This window comes from Tachysurus vachellii, chromosome 16 (assembly GCF_030014155.1).
Source record: "Tachysurus vachellii isolate PV-2020 chromosome 16, HZAU_Pvac_v1, whole genome shotgun sequence".
In the NCBI taxonomy this organism is placed as follows: Eukaryota; Metazoa; Chordata; class Actinopteri; order Siluriformes; family Bagridae; genus Tachysurus; species Tachysurus vachellii.
In genome coordinates, this window is record NC_083475.1 from 16,592,429 (window position 1) to 16,611,486 (window position 19,058).

General features: G+C 39.2%; 2 protein-coding genes across 2 annotated transcripts in view; both read right to left on the reverse strand.

Moving 5' to 3' along the window:
- The window catches only part of cped1 (cadherin-like and PC-esterase domain containing 1), a 62,688-nt gene extending 55,876 nt beyond the window's left edge, over nt 1–6,812 (reverse strand). Inside the window, exon 1 of the mRNA XM_060889813.1 lies at nt 6,029–6,812. Coding sequence (XP_060745796.1) covers nt 6,029–6,286 — 258 coding nt within the window. The 5' untranslated portion in view covers nt 6,287–6,812. The remainder of the gene's footprint in view (nt 1–6,028) is intronic.
- Nucleotides 6,813–9,381: 2,569 nt separating this feature from the next.
- Nucleotides 9,382–19,058, reverse strand: ing3 (inhibitor of growth family, member 3). The gene is made up of 12 exons (XM_060889664.1): nt 18,905–19,058; nt 18,691–18,762; nt 16,938–17,038; nt 16,602–16,667; nt 16,303–16,399; nt 15,055–15,126; nt 14,828–14,944; nt 14,484–14,647; nt 13,864–14,051; nt 13,294–13,486; nt 11,035–11,073; nt 9,382–10,614 (listed from the first exon to the last, which is right to left on the reverse strand). Exons 1-12 carry the CDS (start codon nt 18,930–18,932, stop codon nt 10,498–10,500), a joined length of 1,254 nt encoding a protein of 417 aa, XP_060745647.1. The 5' UTR covers nt 18,933–19,058; the 3' UTR covers nt 9,382–10,497.

Consider the following 19,058-nt stretch of genomic DNA (forward strand, 5'->3'; position numbering starts at 1 on the left):
CCCTTAAAATATACAGTGAGATAAACTCCAAAAGTCTAAGATCACAAAGAATATCTGGAAATAGTTTCTGATTATTAAAATTAAACATTAGGTTTTAGAACTATTTCAAACTTCCTTTGTAAATTTATGAAAATGTGTGATATTGGACACGTTAAATACTTTGTATTGCATAACAAGAGGGGGGCACGGTGGCTTAGTGGTTAGCACGTTTGCCCCACACCTCCAGGGTTGGGGGTTCGATTCCCGCCTCCGCCTTGTGTGTGTGGAGTTTGCATGTTCTCCCCGTGCCTCGGGGGTTTCCTCTGGGTACTCCGGTTTCCTCCCCCGGTCCAAAGACATGCATGGTAGGTTGATTGGCATCTCTGGAAAATTGTCCGTAGTGTGTGATTGCGTGAGTGAATGAGAGTGTGTGTGTGTGTACTGCGATGGGTTGGCACTCCGTCCAGGGTGTATCCTGCCTTGATGTCCGATGACGCCTGAGATAGGCACAGGCTCCCCGTGACCCGAGGTAGTTCGGATAATCGGTAGAAGATGAGTGAGTGAGTGCATAACAAGATGAAATGTATCTACAAAGGTATAATGTGCTCAAATGGTCCGCATTTTGCATTGGATCTGAAGAATGAAGAACAGCGAACTCTCATCTCTCTCATCTGTGGCACTACAGATGAGTAAGCAACTATTTTCTTTTCCTGTTCTCTGTTTATGTTTTTTAGTCTTGCTCTCTCTCTCTCTCTCTCTCTCTCTCTCTCTCTCTCTCTCTCTCTCTATGTCCGTCTGTTTGCTTCAGGCCTGTTCAGGGAAGTTCTGTAATGAAATAATAATGTTTGAGTCTTGGCCACAGCCGGGCCCCGGGAAACGAAGGCAGCGCCGTAATTGCATGGTTTAGATTAGCATCTGCAGCTGGAGGTCTACAAGAGGAGGAAAGAGAGACAGAGTGACGGTAGCGGACTGGCTGATGGACTGAGGTAGTGATAAGGAAAGTAAAGAGAAGAGGAATATGTTGTTGAGGCTTCGGTGAAGAGAGTAAACAGACTGTTGAGAAAAACTGGGGGTTTGGCAATAAGGCAACACTAGAGGAAATAGGAGAGGGAGAGGGAGAGAGGGAGAGAGAGAGAGAGAGAGAGAGAGAGAGAGAGAGAGAGGGAGAGAGAGAGAGAGAGAGAGGGAGAGAGAGAGAGAGAGAAAACTTCATGATGGGCTCTGGGTATACAGATTTTCTACTCTCTGATGTGGTCGAGCTCTCGGATGGAAATTTATATATACGAGCTGAAAGAAGTAGGGCTTGGGAGAGTGAAAAAGTGAGAGTGGAAAAAAAAGCATGAGGCAGGAGAGAAAAAAGGTTAAGAGAGCAAAATAAAACTGCTGCTTATCACTTCCATTTCAACCAGATTTCAACCAGACTGGGCCAGATTTCCCAAAAGTCCTGCATTGCAAATATTTCACCAACAAAAGACAAAGTAATGAAAATAATACTCCTCTTTCATCTTATTATGAAACAGGCAAATGCCTGTAGGTTTTTGTTTCTATTGAAATCTGTGAAAAGGTCTTTCCAGAAGATTATTTCAGCAAATGAGGGACCAACTCCAGATATTTTGGAAAGGGGTGATCAACATCTGGAGCATCTGTAGGACAGACAGACAGGCAGATAAGCAGACAGACAGATAGATAGATACGCAGGCAAATATATAGATTTAGATATAGACAGACAGACAGACAGACAGACAGACAGATAGCTAGATAAGCAGGCAAGTAAATAGATTTACAGTAGATATATACAGACAGACAGACAGACAGACAGACAGACAGACGGTGCAGCTTCTCACACGGTTGTCTTCTCACACGGTTTAGGTTTTGATCCTCAGCTTGGTATTCTGACTATCGTAGGTTCACACGTTCTCCCCATGTCTATTTCCTCTGTCGTAAGTGTATGAATATCTCAGTGCACGCTGCCCTGCGACAGACCCACATCGTTCATCTTACATGCATTCTGGCCTCATGTGCCTGGGACAGGCGACGAGTTACTGAATATATGAGTATCTGCTATCTGTGTGTCTGTATGTGTGCAAACATAACCACACAACTGAGCATCTCATAGAACAGCATTATGGGCAATTTACAGTGGGAATGTTTACCATGTAAATAAAGAACACTGTTTTAGAGTCTGTATGTTAGGAGGAAAAAAAGAAGTACAAAATTTGAATTCTATTTTTTTTAATTATCAAGTTTGGTGGAGTTGTAGTTTTCCATTACAATATGTAAGCATACGTAAATATGTCGTTTGAATTATTATGTTTGTATGAAAGGAGTCATAGTGCACAACATTATGGCTTCTCCTTTCTCATTCTCTCACTCCCATGACACAGATCTAAGATTGGGTCAGCTTGTGTGTGTGTGTGTGTGTGTGTGTGTGTGTGTGTCTGGTGACAGCATTTGCTGGTCCCAAATTCCACAGTGCACAGTCTAACTATATTTACATTCTACTATATTTAAAAACCCTTACCTCCTTCTCCTGCTGAGCCGGTGTCTCTTACAGAGCTGTTGCTTTGGTTTGTTTTAGTGGATCCCTGTTCAAAAATCATAAGGATAAGAACACACTCCTCCTGACTCGGTGTGAGCATGCCAAGCTGGCACAATCAGTGGAATACTTTTGATAAGACTCCAAGGCATGCTGTTCATGTTAAAATGCTGTAGTATGGAATAACACGTTAATTATAGAAAAAGACCAAAGACGTCTGACCAAAGGTGCCTGTAATAACACACGATAGTTAAGGTACTGGTGAAGAAAACATTACGTGTGGAACTACGCTAAATGTGATTTAACCCTTTCAGATCCTGGCTGTCTAATGTTTAGTTATGCACCTTATGCAGAAGCTATTAATAATTTAGTAAATTCAGTGAAGTTAAAATGAATGGTTTGCAGTTTATGAGAGTGAAGTTTTAGAGTCTGGGATTTTAAAATTCAAAGATTTTTGCAAAAAATTGTCTATGTTAACAAAATTGCTAACAGTTCCTTAGAGATAAGGTTGAATTACATACATTAATTCTTTCATTTGCTTTTGAACTAAATTAATTCCTACAGATTTCTATAGTAAACACACACACACACACACACACACACACACACACACACAGTGAGAGTCTTGATAGAGAGGAAGAAACAGAAAGTGGGTTTTGTTAGTATTCAGTAACAACCTCAGGGCCTGATTGTCTATGCAAAGTGGAAGCTTTGCTTGGTAACAAGCAAAAGATTTGGCAACAGCTCCAGATTTTATTCAAGCCTTCCCCGATTCTGCTTCCCTCTCTCTTTCTTCCCATCACTCTATACCACCCTCCTTTTTCCTCATGTGGAGCTCGGTATAGCTGTCATGAGACCCAAGATATAAATACTTTCATCATGTCTCTTTTTTCCCCCTTAGACACATACACACTCAACAAATAATAGACATAAACATCTGAACTTGAGCATAAACACTTTTATCCACATTTAAATACTTTCTATATATCTTTTATGTCTTAGCACCCATTTTGGTCCATACTCAATCATGTCAGTCAGTACATTCTTACCCAGCTAACTCAGAGATCTTGTGCTGGGAAGCATCGTTCATTCATCCAGAAGAGAAAAATCTGCCTGTACATGTGATGGATTCTAGTTTAAATACCACACTGTGACTGTGAGAACAAATTTGATTTGAAATATCATTCAAATTTCACCGGCATTCAAATGTTGAAGGTCCCATGTATTACTTAACATGCATAACTCTGGCTAAATCCCTAAAAGGACTAGAAGATTAAATATATATATATATATATATATATATATATATATATATATATATATATATATATATGTAACAAACGTTCATGTTTTCATTGTTCTGCAAAGCTATAATGGATATTTACAAAATCCTGTCAGATTAGCTGGTTGCCTAATGTAAAATAATTATAAATATGACTTAATAAATCAGCAATCCTGTCAGATTAGCTCTTATTATTAGCTAGCTGACTACTGATAGCTGTTTAGATTATATATAAAATATATAAACACGATTTAATCTCCTCAGAAATCCTGTCAGATTGGCTCTTATTAGCTAGCTGTTAATTAGCTGTTATATATACTGTACTGTGTGTGTGTCTATATATATATATATATATATATATATATATATATATATATACGTGTATATATATATATATATATATATATATATATATATATATATATATATATATATATATATATATATATATATATATATATACGTGTGTATATATATATATATATATATATATATATATATATATATATATATATATATATATATATATATACACACACATACACACACACACCTCAGAAATATGGGCAGGTTAAATAATTTAAATGGGAAAATGTGATTTCTGCACACCACCATTTCTATATAATTGGAATCAGACAGTCTATTGCCTGGAGCTTGACTGTTGTTCCACCAATCTGCATTCCTACATACATTCCTATATTACTGCATATACTTTCTTGTATAGTGCAGTAACTTTTATCTACTTTTAATACTGACAAATATATTTACAATATACTTGTAAATTTTATCCTTACTATATTTGTAATCTTACTGATTCTATATTTATGACCCAGACAGTCAATAAAGCATTGCACTACTTGTTGTATCGTATATGGTTGTGAATGTGGCAAATAAAAGGGTAGACATGTAAACTTAAAAAGACTTAACATCTGTCTTGTGTTATGTGCATTTAGACAAACTGGCTCATTTCATTAGCCTGAATGTAAACTGCTCGCTCACTGTTCATTACTCAGAGCAGACACACAGTCCCACACAGCATGAGAAATCTAGTTCCCAACACTATTAGACTAAGTGATTGCACACACGACTCTCACACAAAGAGCTCACAGCTGATCAGAGACACCTGTCATACACCACAGTGCACACACACACACTTCCTCCACAGAGTTGGTTAGCAGCAGGATTATCAGGAGCTCATTTCCACCGTATGCGTTAAGCCGCTGCTCCGTTAACTCTCATTCATTCAGTAATTTCTTCTTATATAGACATATCATTTACTCCCACTATGTCTCACAGCTCAGACACCAAAACACACATTTGAACCAAGAATAAACATACCACCAAAGATGTTTTAACTTTAAAAGCTTTGATCATATGCTCTTGTTCTGAGCTTCTAAAGCGTTGATGCAGGTGGGTGCAACGTCACCACTGACCAGAAACATGTGTGTAGTCGTAAATCGCCCCTCCTCTACAAGGCCTCTTAGCCAACTGCCAGCCAGCCTCGAGCCTGTCCTCCCAAAATACCCTCACAAAGACACCCATCATAAATAAACAATACTCACCCACTATATTTAACAAGGACTTAAAATAGGGTGAGAAGAGACTGGGCAAAACAGCCCTAAAGTGAGCACACTGATTTATACAAAGGACAAACTTTTAATTTCATGGATTTTTGTTTTAACATTATACAGTGTGCCTAGTGAACTGGACAGGTTTTGTGATTTTTTTAATTTATTTGTAGAAAATCCTGTCGAAGGTCAGCAGGGCATTATGTGTGTGAAGAACTTTAGGCTTCCAGGACATGGTGAAGGTCAAGCAGCGGAGCATTTTAATGATTGGATCTGTATTCTGTTCTTTCTGCAGTATAACTTTGCTAAGACACAAATTCCTACCTGAAACACTGAATTTCTTTTATGATACATGTTAATGTCCATTTAAGACATCTCAGTAAAATACGAAAAGAGATTTGACCGGTTGGATTTTGATGAAATTACTCTCTTTTGTATATGTCTGAATGTCCAACACACCTGATCCACTTTTCCTCATCATTGAAACATACTGTGTACTTGGAAACCTTAAAGGTGCAAAAGCTGCACTTTTGATGCAACAAAGAGAAGTAGTAGTTTGGTACATTTAGTGTTGAAGATCTTGTATGAGATACAAACTTGTCTCACTCACAGAACTTTTGTTAGTGCCTCAAAGAAGCTGCTTTCCAAGAGGTGTGCACTTACCTCATTGTGATCATGCCACACTTCCAGTAAAGAGACAAGTTCTTTTGACTGCTTAAGAAGCACTGTACGGTCCCTTATCCTTGATTTGTTCCTTTGGTCCTCTTGTCCAGGCCTGAAGCCTGTCCGGTTCACCACAGATGTGTGGTAAATAAGAAACACGGCGAGCCCCACGAGCACAAGGGGGGCCGTGCGCCATGTGCGCCTCAGCGTCCCGATCACCAGGATCCGGCGCAGCAGCATCCTGATGCCCAGACACATAGGGTACCATGGATGTGATGTGATGTTACAGTCGCTCTTGCATCCTTCCAAATGGTCGCCGATGCTCGAAAGGGTTACACAAACAGCAATTATAAGACAGCATTACACTTTCAGCTCTGCATTCAAACTTTTTTGGAGAAGGAAAAAATGAAAAATCAATGCGCAGTGATGCACAATCAAAAACGTGGCCACATCCGGACGGAGTTCTGGATACACTACAGAATATGCGGGGCAAGCTGGTGGAAAAGGGTTTAAAAAATCGGGTAGAGGAGTAGAGGAACTCCAGCACCGCCTCCAGCACCGACTGCTCCAAAACTGCGCTCCAAAAACACACGGGCGGAAAAGTTACTGCCTGGAGTAAAAAGTCATCAAGAAAATCTCCATGTACGACTGTAAAGATTATTCCTCCAGCAGAAAACACGGATCAGATTCTGTTTTTGTCCGAAGGCTGTATAGTGCGCGGTGTAGTGAGCTCTTCACCTGGTTTGCGTTATAGAGAGAGAGAGAGAGAGAGAGAGAGAGAGAGAGAGAGAGAGTGTAAACAGTTACTTCCTCTCGGGACGAAGCTCTCATTACTGCTCTCAGAAAAGAAGGGATCTTTTACAGAAGCAACATGAAGCGGGCAGTGGAAGTCGGTGAGGATTTTAAATGTGGAATCAAGGATTTCTAACACGCAGCGCACGTGCGCAAACACACACACACACACACACACACACACACACACACACTACACACATGCATACATGCATGTATATACATGCATACACCACTGTGAGATTGCCCCACCACACACCAACAGTACTGCACACACACACATACACACACAGTATATACATGCATACACCACTGAGAGATTGCCCCACCACACACCAACAGTATTGTATACACACACACACACACACACACACACACACACACAGTATATACATGCATACACCACTGTGAGATTGCCCCACCACACACAAACTGTGCTGTACACACACACACACACACAGTATATACATGCATACACCACTGTGAGATTGCCCCACCACACACCAACAGTATTGTACACACACACACACACACACAGTATATACATGCATACACCACTGTGAGATTGCCCCACCACACACCAACAGTATTGTACACACACACACACACACACACACACACACACACACACACACACACACACACACAGTATATACATGCATACACCACTGTGAGATTGCCCCACCACACACAAACTGTGCTGTGTACACACACACACACACACACACACAGTATATACATGCATACACCACTGTGAGATTGCCCCACCACACACAAACTGTGCTGTACACACACACACACACACAGTATATACATGCATACACCACTGTGAGATTGCCCCACCACACATGAACAGTACTGTACACACACACCACACACAGAATTTTATGGTGCTAGTTGTGGAACATGTATTAAACACATCTATAAACTGTTGTTCCCTCATGAGCTTCTCATTTGTTCCTTCTGGAAGTAAATAAGACAGACCAAAGCTTGTCCTGTCCTTCACACTTTCCTGTGCCGGAAAGCTTACAGTACTTACTGTCCCAACGCACCAACACTGGAGTCCGTCCATAAATGTTTCAATTTTCCATACAGGAAGCATTCTTTTATTACTAGCTTTAGATTACTTTTAGGGTTCACCATGCAAGTCCCTGTGCATATTGTTACTACAGAATTGATAATATAGACCTGTGATTTACCTTGAAGTCAGAAATACTAGAAAATAATCAATAGCTTCTGTGCAAACGGATTTGAAAATACTGTGACTGGGGTATAATAGACTACTGATTTCTTCACCTATTGATCATATTTACAGGTCACCTGTCAATGAGGCTCTCATTTATTCATTTAGTGATGATTCTGTTTTAGTGATTTAGAACTTTTTGCTTCACCTTTTGGCGTTCCAGGAGAAAAAACATGAACTGCATCACATCTCAAAAATGGAAGTAAAAGCAAATCATAATACAGATACAGCATTTCTGTAATCTATTGTCATTTTATTTCATCATATCACAGATGCTCGGTTGGATTGAGATCTGCGGAACTTGGAGGCTACTTCGACACCTTGCACTTTTTAACTATGTTCCTCGAATCATTCCTGAACCATTTTTGCAATGTTACAGAGAGCATTATTGTACTGAAAGAAGACTCTGGCTCCTATTAATAACGCCTGTCATCATGAAGGGTGCAAGTCATTTGCACTATTGTTGGAACCATTTTCCCAGCAAAACCTTGCATCGTACTGACTCCACTGGCTTGCCTTTCCCCATAGTGCATACTGGTGCCATGTCTTAACTCAGGTAAATGTCACACATGCAGCAGACTGTCCACACCATGTTAAAGATTCATCAGACCAAGCCACTTTCTTCTGTTGCTCCATGGTCTGGTTCTGACGTTCACGTGCACATTGTAGGTGTCATCAGTGGTGTCTAGGGCTCAGCATGGACACTCTGACTAGTCTGAAGTTACACAGATCCGTATGCACCAACCTACGATGCATTGTGTTTTGACACTTTTCTATCACAATCAGCATTCAATTTTTAGAAATTTGTTCTACAAAAGCTCTTCTGTGCAATCAGACCAGAAGGGCTCAACTATACATCTATTAGCCTTGGGTGTCCAGGAGGCTGTCTTTTGGTAGTTATTAAGCACTGTGTATGAGGGAACACCCCACAAGACCTGTTTGAAAATTCACTGATCCTGTCTAACAACCACAATTTGACTGAGTCATCAGATCCTTACAGCTTGGCCATTTTTCCTGCTTCCAACACATCAAATTGGGGAACAGACTTCACTTACTGCCTAATATTTCCCACCGCTCGACAGGTGGTTATCTTGTTATAATGACAATGTTATTCACATCACATGTTGAATGTTGAACTGAACAGTGTGTGGCTAATGTACTGGAAATGCCCAATTTTGTGAGATGTGAACAAGAATAAAATTTTAATTAATGCATCGAAGAACTCTGAAATAAAAGGCATATTTTATACTTACATTCAGTATAACAAAAAACCAAATGAAATGGGTTGAGAAGAAAAGTCGCCATTTATGACAGGAAATAGCAAAATTATTGATCGTTTTATTTTTTCCCCCCCGGTTAGGAAACGTTGAATCACCAGATCAGTGCAGGCCAGACTACACATTTACACACATTCTGTATACATCACATCATACACACAAACACACATACACCAACAATCACTGTGTTATAGTACAACTGGCAGCACCTGGCTGAAAGGCCTAGCCAAAAAAATATGTTGTTGCTTATCTGCAAGGATTCCTGTTTTATTTATTTGTGCGCTCAAATCATCTAGCTGAATGAAATCCTGAAATTTTATTAGAAATATTTAAAGAAATTCAACCTCACAGATAAGCACAAATTTCTTGAAAATGTGTTCCATCATGTATCATTGGGGGTTATGAGGTTTTATCCCCAAGTGAAGCACAATTCAATATACCAACTGCAGAGTATCCCATATTTCTGGTAATGAAGTACTGCAGTCCAGGGCATTTAGTGTTTTTCTTGCTCCTAACAGACCTGCATCCACTAACCAGCTCATTACTGATCCCTGCATGAGTTTAAATGTGCATTTTAGAGCAAAAATAAAAAAACAAAACACTAAATCAGCAGTGCAGGGGGAACCCCAGGACCTGGATCGAGAACCCTGGAGTACTGAATACACAAACACTTCAAAGAACACCAGTATCATCAGGCTCTTCTCGTTCAGAGACACTGTGGGGTTTTTTTGTTAAATTTCCGGGGTCCATGGTTTCTCAACACATTTCCGGACTACGTTTCTGAGTTCGTCTTGTCCCTGTGAATATGGATCAACAGGAGTGAGATGCACTAATTTGTGCTGAAGGTCATGAACCCTACCATCACGCATGGCAGGCTGAGGAATGTCTGAGAGTTGGGTGCATATTAACAACCCTTCACTGCCAATCAGGACCTTAATCGAAGATTAAAAATAACTAAAGGTCGTGTCTCATCTTACATTTACAAAGACACCGTCCTCGAAAGCTCATTCACATTTCACAAAGTGGAGATCACATTGAAGACTTTCTCTCGCACAGTTTTTTTACGAGGGAAACTGGGGCAGAACCAGGCAGTGAGATTGGGTCGAGAGTTCTGGGTAAGAGATTCTGGAGTCAGCTCGGGGGGGGGTGATGGATGTCTATTTATGTCTGCTTCCTCTCCTCTTCATGGCTGCTGTACACTGTGGGCAATACCACTTTCCTTTAGGTGCCTCGGTCAAACCCACACAGCCGTAGTGGAACCACTCAATAGGACACTGCAGACAACAAATCGTTCAAAATTAACACACTGTTCAATTCCTGGGTTTCTATGAATCATTAGGAAGAAAAAGTAACCATTATTTATACTAGTAAAAGTAGTGATTAGTGGAATCTGTATTACCAAGTACTCTTAGTGACGCTAACTATTGCTAGGATTTAACAGAGCCATGTGTTCACCATGCTTTTGGCTAATTTGAAAGCTAAAATTCCACAAAGGCTCATAGCTGTTGATTTAGAAAGCCATAACTCATGAACTATGTGATAACCATCTAGATCAATAGTCACGCTCGATCATTATCAACTATGAATAAAGCAATCATCTCGCTTTGTGTGTAAAAAATAAATAAAGTCTTCTATAAAGTATCCAGTGACCAGGCTGTTTACCGAGGACATGTGGCTAAAGGAAGTGTACTTACATCCTGATTATCACAGCCAACCATCTCACCATAAGACACCTGCAAATAGAGGGAGACATATTATGCATTTCTGCATAGGCAAAGATAAAAGCCGTGGTATATGATGTTGTTTTGGTGTACATACAATACAAAAAAAAAGGAATATCTTGTTAACAAATAATGTTTTGTTGCACATCCTATTACAAAGACACTGTGGGAGTCTACACAGAATAGATCATTTACCAAACTGCATTCAGGGCTCAGTGGTTAGGATACTTTTTAGGCATCGCATTCACTTCACATGCATATTAATTAAAACAAGCAACTAAGAAATAACACTGAGCAAGGGGGTGGAATTTTGGAAAGTAGCCAGTTAGCGACACTGGAATTTCCACTGACCTAAAACAAGTAAAAACAACATAAATTATTATGTTTTAAACTAATTATTAACAAAACTATTATGAACATTCAACTAATTACTATAAAAGTAGAACAGGAGATTGGGATGACGGAGATACATTAACACTTTTAATATGAGTTCCCATGACCAAGGAAACCTAATACAATATGTATAAATATAACTTCATATGCTTCATATGCAAGTAATCAAAGTGCAGAGAAAATGCTTTAGGTTTTTTTTTTTTGGTTGAAGCTCTAATGCTAACTCCACTGTGTGTATTGATTTCCACATTAGGTTTTATTAGAGAGCTCCACTGGCTTAAATACAGAATGTGGCAGGAGTTTGCCATCCCTACTATATAACTGTTAAAGGTGGGGTGCACGATGTTTGAAAGCCAATGTTGACATTTGAAATCCCCGAAACAAACACGACCCTAACCTAAATGGGTGTTTCCCCTGTTTTGATAGCTCCACCCCACGCATACATACATAACCCAGGCAACTATTATGGCGAAACCTGCTGGGGCGGCTGGCCAAGGGGATATTTTTATCAATAAATGAACTCAATGAGTAATACTGTAATACAAATGTGTTTTTGTAGTACTGTGTGTTGTACCGTAAAAGGTTCACGCGGAAGACGTTCAGTTCTCTCCAGCGCTGGAAAGCCAATCCTATATTAACACGGTCCTACTTCTTGCCTTATCGTAAGCCTTTTTTCGCTTTTCATTTTTATCCACCATGTCAATGTTTCAATTGCTTTCTGCTAATGTCACACATGCGCACTGAACACACTCTGCCGCATATTGACAAGACACACCCCTTTCTGCTCATTGGCTACACGTTTGTTTTGTTTGTCTGCCCGACTCAGTTTTCTGAAGCATTTCTCAAACATTGCGCACCCCACCTTTAAATGTAGGTTTTAGACTACAGTGTAAAGTATCAGATAAATACACTGCATAACCTACACTGCCAGTGAGAAGTGTTTAAACACCTGGAATTCATGTTTGAGTACAGTTTATATCACTGAGCTGCTGAATAATTGACTCTCATCGGTTAGAAGGTTTTGAGCGATTTTCTATTGAACAGCAGCTCTTTCTGAGCATCGGCTCTTTCTAGAGTAGCAAATATTATACAGGAACTTCTATAGCAGATGCTCCATATATTCTAAAGATGTTAACCAACTGTTTGAAAACTAATATAAATAAATAAATAAATGAATGAATCAAATAAATAAACAGACTCACTCACTACTGGAAATCCAGTGTGGTATAAAAGAAATAAAACAGTTTATACCACACTGGTATCATATAAACTACTGGGAGTTAAATGTACATGATATCACAACCCACTGCCTTTTATTCTTTACTTAATCACAACTATTTGTACAAAGGAAAGCTAAATGTTGGTGGAATGTATTGCTCACTCCTGTTACTACATCAGGACAGATGTTCTTAAAAGGTACAATCTGAGATTTTGGCACATTTGCTCTAGCTTGCTGTGTCGAACACAAAAACAAAGTAAGGCAGTAGACGAAATAGCACTGAGTAGACATGAACACAGAGGGCTTTCTGATTTACAGCCAGGTAATAACGATTCCTGAGAAGTGTGAAATAATGGACTTTTTTATTTACAGAGTCTGAACTCATAAGATATATTTATGTACATGTGCCTGAATGCCAGAATTTCACCATTAATGTTAAAAAAAAAAAAAAAAAAAGAAGAAAGTATTAAAACTCTTGGATTTAGCTCACATATCCTAAAGGGTTTTATGGTGAAAGCGAATACATTTAACATAATCTCTGCAACTGTTGAACACATCTGTAATGAACTGGACTAACTTATTCAATGTGCCCATAAAAACAAAGAGAAATATTTGGGTACCTGGTTGCAAATGCAGTAGCGGGGCTCGTTGGGGTCGTAAGTCCAGTCCACTTGTCCGCTGCTGTCGCTCTCTGGTAGCGCGGCCGTCTGCTGGGCCAGCTCGTGAGCCAGAGCCGAGGAGGAGGAACAGGATGACAGGGAAGAAGAGGATGACGATGATGAGGACTGGTGGTTGGAAGACTTGTTGTTGTTTCTGGAGACACACGTGTCAGAGAAGAGAATACACAATTAATATATGCAGTACACGAATCACTCAATCTGATACCAGGCTTTCATGGTAAAAGAAATCTGAAAATCCTGAATGTTAATTTACAAAAACAAGTCCTCAAATCAAAAGATTTTTTTTTTTTAATCATTGCTGTACATTTCTGTGTAAAGCATCTTAAATAAACAAGTTTATTGACTTAAAAAAGCTTTTAATTGTTATTTACATTATATACTGTCTTCAGGAAAAGCTCACTGAGAACAGAGACAATCAGAAATTCTTCGTATTTAAATGCAAATCTCACATTTACACACACACGCGTTTCTTCAATGGGATCAAGGTTTAAGTGTGCGCGAGACTCTTACTTGCTCTTGCGTCCTGCGCGGGAGTCTGAGCTGTTGCTGGTGGTGAGGTTCTGTGCGAGAGTAGAGGCCAGAGTCGAGGACATGTAGCCGGAAGTCTCTCTGCTCGAAGTAAAGTCCCGAGCCAGGATATCGTTTTTAATGGCCTCAAAGGAAGCCTTCATACTTGACGTCCTCCTGCCCTCCTTCATCTGCAACGCGAGACCACAGGGTCCATAAATAAATACCGTATCTACAATTCTGTATAACTTAATGCAATGCACTATTTTCTAACAACGGAACCTTTTAATATTTAGCCAAAGAAAACAAGGGTCTGTTAAAAAGGTTTTGTTTGTATTAAATATTAAATTGAAAATAAGAAGAGAAGAAAAAAACAGACAGGTTTATATTTGCACTCATTTTGAGCTGAACTAATTAAAGGATGCAGAATAATAAACCTAAATATTCATTTTTGCTTCCAAATGTAAGTACAAAAACAGTTAACTTAGTTTTGCCCCCACATTTATTTTATTTATTCACACAATAATGTGTGTACTGAAACAATACAGATGTTGAGAAGGAAGGAATTAAATGTGAGGAGAGGATGAGGAAGGAGTGAGGGAGTAGTGGGGTTTTGTTTTTACCTGTGCTGTGGCCTGCACTGCCTGAGCAGCTGCCATACTGATGGCTCCTGCACCGGCGGCTGGACCCAATGGCAGAGAGCTCAGGTTGTATGAGGAAAGAGACTGGGTGGAGTTCACACTGTACACGCTGTTGGTCGAGGAGGACGTGCTGTTCGCTCTGCAACCTGTCACACACACACACGTTAGCAAAGTGCCTGAAGCAGTCAATCATTGTTTATAGAGAACAATCTGTGCAGAGACTTGGCTCAGTAGCCTGCACTGATATTGTGTGTGTGTGTGTGTGTGTGTGTGTGTGTGTGTGTGTGTGTGTGTGTATGTGTGTGTATGTGTGTGTGCATCTTTACCCGGGGTGTTCTCTTTAGAGGCATCTGATGTCAAAGTTGAGAGCAGAGCTTCGGATTTAAACTTCTTCTCTGGCACATGCTCAGTAGTGTGGTGAGTTGGCGTGCTGTACTTCCTCTCTTATAAGTAAACACGTGCACACGCACACACACACACATTAGGGAAAAAAACCCATAATGGAGTATAAAGTATGAGAGCATGTCTGGTGGAGACAGTAGTAGTGTCTTACTTTCTCCAGTGGCATGCGAGTGAACATGGTGGTTATTGACAGGTTGAGATGGACTGTCCATTTCCAATGATCCTGCAGCAAGGAAGAAAAAAAATTGTTCAACGAGTTATAAACATGCAAATGCAAACACCAACCAATCTAGACAAAAGCAGCAGAGTTGAATTTGTAAAGCCATTTGCTGCCTGCGAGACAAATTGCATTTGTGGTGTAAATACCGATAAGCTTTCCTCTCCCTCCAAAACATCTAAAACCCCTTCAGGTGAAGAGACAAAGTAATGCTTAGCTAGAGCTTAGAACTGAGCAATAAGGAGCAACCAGTCCCATGTTCTGGTTGTCTGGAAACCTAACTGACTAGGCTGAAAAGTCGTAGCTAATGTAGTGTAATAACGTGTTGAGTGCATTAATATAGACTAAGGGAAAACAAATAAGTTCATATTCGTTATCCTTTTCTAACAAGGTTTCCAACAAGGCTTAATGAAGCATTGTGTTGTGCTGTGGTTATTCTGTCCTCACTTTAATGATACTATTCAAGTGTCTAGCATGGTTTATTTTCTCTCGTTATGTATAACTGCGACGTGACTGCATGCAGTTTGGTCAGCATTTCCACATACTGCATGTTCCTGATTATGAAATGATCATTACATAACTTGCCTAGTAAAAAAATAAAATCATTCTACCAGACTGAAGATTGGAATAATTGGCTCTTGCAAAAAAAAAAGATAAGAAAAAAAAAGAAAGGAAAAAAAAAAAAAAAAAAAGGAAAAAAAAGGGGAAAAAATTAGAAAGAAAAAATAACATTTCAAAAAGGCGGCTTTTTTAATTTTTTTGTTGTCACGCTTACTTGACCGACTGCCATCACAAAGAAAAATGCTCAATTGAAAACAATTGGTTCTTGCAGTTGGGTCCCTTTTTCTCCACGATTAATCGCAATCAATCTAAAGTTTCCTTGGTACCGTATTGAGACAATTACTGTGTTCTTCCCTGCATACAGAACAGCACTAAAGACATTTACATTTCACATTAACGGCATTTGGCAGACATTTTTATTAAGGGTAAAGGGCCTTGTATTGACAGCTTGTTGGACGTGGGATTCGAACTCACAACCTACGGATCAGGAGTCCCAAACCTTACCCCCTAGACTACGATATCCTGACCACTTTCCTAGGGTGTGAATAATCTCAAACAACACACTGCGATTGTGAACGTGTTCTATGCATTCTAACTAAATAACATCTGGCTGTTTCTTACGTCTCTCCAGGATTTCTGTAATGCCGGCGTTGTCTGCTTCCAGCTCCATTTTGAACTTTGCAAGCTCCTGATCCAACTTCCTTAAGTGTCGATCCACCTAACCGCCACAAACCACAATACTTCTTAATCAAGAGCAAAACATACTTTTACAGATTTAATAACATTGTGTTTTTTTGGCTCTAAATGCAGTAAAGAAATTTAGCTGTACATGAAATCCAAGAACTTCTTAAGCACCCGTTTATTCACAAAGAGTGACTGCCACCTAGTGGTGAATCAGGTAAAATGCAACACTGACTCACCAGATCATAGATTTGATTGGCTAATTGGACTTTTTCATCAGCATCTTCCAACGCTTTATAATAGTCCTAGAAGAAAGCAAATCATTCTAGTCATTCCAGCCATCACTCTCAATAGGAGCTTTTAATATGTTACCTACCAAATTAAATGCATAGAAAAGCATTTGGCCAAATATAAATAAATAAACAGTTCACGGCAGTTTAAAAACAGAACGCAAGGTAGGCAGACAAATTAGTCCTCGGAATGGTAAATAAAGCCGTCTGCTTTGGGATTAAAGCTCTATTTCTAGCAGATGTTCTATTGGTGCTCAGTAAAAATTGCTTTTTTTTGTCCTCTACCTTCTTAATAACCTCCATCTGCTCCTCCCTCCATTCAGGTTTGTTCTTCTTAGCATTGGCAAAGAACTCATTAACTCTCTGCTCCAGCTGGTCCATAGCATCTGAAAAGCACAAGTGTTTATGATGAGCCCGGCCATCTCAATCTACTGATCAGATACCGAGTCAGGTTTTTAACTCAAATGGTGTTCATTTAGATGGTAGGCTTTGACATTTCTGTATATATTATTATTTTACCCAATAAAGATTCTTGCTCCGGTGCTTCTTAACCAGTTGTTTTCCAGAGGACAGAACAGCACAGAAATGTATTTATATAACCCTCGAATTTTTGTAAAACATGTTGCAGTGCTACTACCTCTTTGAGCATTTTCCAAACTATATCAAATGATTATACCACACACTGACGAATATCACATCAGTGACCATAACAAACCTGGACAATAAGCAAGTTTTGGTTAATCAGTACTCAGGACTGCCATGCTAGCTGGATTTTTTTCTCCTTCCCTCACAGAAACACAATAAATACTAACAGCTCAATGATTTATGGAAACCACTCACAGTACACTAATTGAAATGTCTTTCCAAGAAAATTGCCGTTTTTTTTTATTTTTAAAATACCATGGTTGATTAAGGTTGTTTAATACAATGATATTTTTAGTTTCCATACTGTGAAAATATCACTACTATTACAGACCAAACTCATTACCGTTAATAGCTCTGCTTTGAGATGGGCCTCATCTCACAGGGGTGAGTGCATGATATTAGACTTGATTGGTAAGACAGTAATAAGACGCATTTTTTAATACTCATTTGAATCGTTGCCATGAAAATACTCAGCATGCGCCTACTAATTAACTCCTTTAGAGACTCCACGTTACGAACGGATTGTCAAACATACAGGCAACAAAGATCTAATGATTGAAATTAAAATTGTCTTGCCAAAATGGAATTTGAAATTTGGGATGTGTGCGTGTTGTTATACTGAGGAACTCAGCGCCACCTTCATGGAGTGTTTTATCCTGGTCAGGATCACATTGGACCTGGAACACACTCAGGACGAGCCACCAACTCACCTCTATACACACACACATTCACTATCTGAGGTAATTTCGTATTTTGGATCTAATGCAGAAAATCCGGAGGAAACCCACACAGACACAGGAAGAGCATTAATTATTTATATGCATAATATTATTTATATTTTATTAAATACATAAATATTCTGTCTGCGTGTTTATGTTTGTATGTGTGTGTATATATATATATATATATATATATATATATATATATATATATATATATATATATATATAAATAAATAATCATACATAATATATATATATTATCATACATTTATATTATCATACATTTATTTTTTTTATATTATTTATATTATATATAATATATATTTATATACATATATGTTTGTACGCGATTTAAGTTTAATTCACTGTTTCAGCCAGAAAACTCGGTTCACGTGCATAAACAACTCAAGAGTTGTTTTGTTGTTGTTTTTGTTTGTTTGTTCCACTTAACACTGGGCAAATTGTATACACAAAGATCGGAGCATCTCAAACTGAAGTAACATCCTTAGTTTTAAAACGATGCCCAATTCGACTTCCACGTGACTTTTAGTGCTGCTGTTAAGATCAGATCTCATCCCAAAAGGCAGAAAACAGAACAGAGGTGTAATAAACATGTATAACGTGGTGATGTATCTGAGTGTAGCGGGAAGTTTCAGCCCACTCGGTCTTACTCTGTACTTGCAGGTCCATCTCCCTCATTTCCGTAAACCTGTCGCGGAGGTCCATGGGTAGCTGCTCGATCACTGCCAGAGAGAAGAGAAAGCTAAATGACGGAGTAGCCTAGCATGCTAACAGCTGCGCTCCATTATCACCAAAACAACAGCCGGGGAATCAAATAAACCCCCTCAAGCGGCCACGAAATAACAAAACCACGTATATACTTACTTTCGAGGTAGTCCTCCAAGTACAGCATTTTGGCAAATATGTGTTTTTTAAGATTTTGTAGAAAGCGTTGTAATCGTCAATATGGCGCCGACGGTCGCTGAACGCTGAAGAGAAAAAACGGCAACTGTAAAAGGGGAGGGACGCTACGCCGACG

What these genes read in the sequence shown, in the direction of transcription:
- ing3 (XM_060889664.1), bottom strand. Translation starts at nt 18,932, where the DNA reads ATGCTGTACTTGGAGGACTACCTCGAAA. An exon ending in CTTGGAGGACTACCTCGAAA is followed by an intron (nt 18,763 to 18,904) that starts GTAAGTATATAC and finishes TCTCTCTGGCAG; the next exon opens with TGATCGAGCAGCTACCCATG. An exon ending in CCAATCAAATCTATGATCTG is followed by an intron (nt 16,400 to 16,601) that starts GTGAGTCAGTGT and finishes TGTGGCGGTTAG; the next exon opens with GTGGATCGACACTTAAGGAA.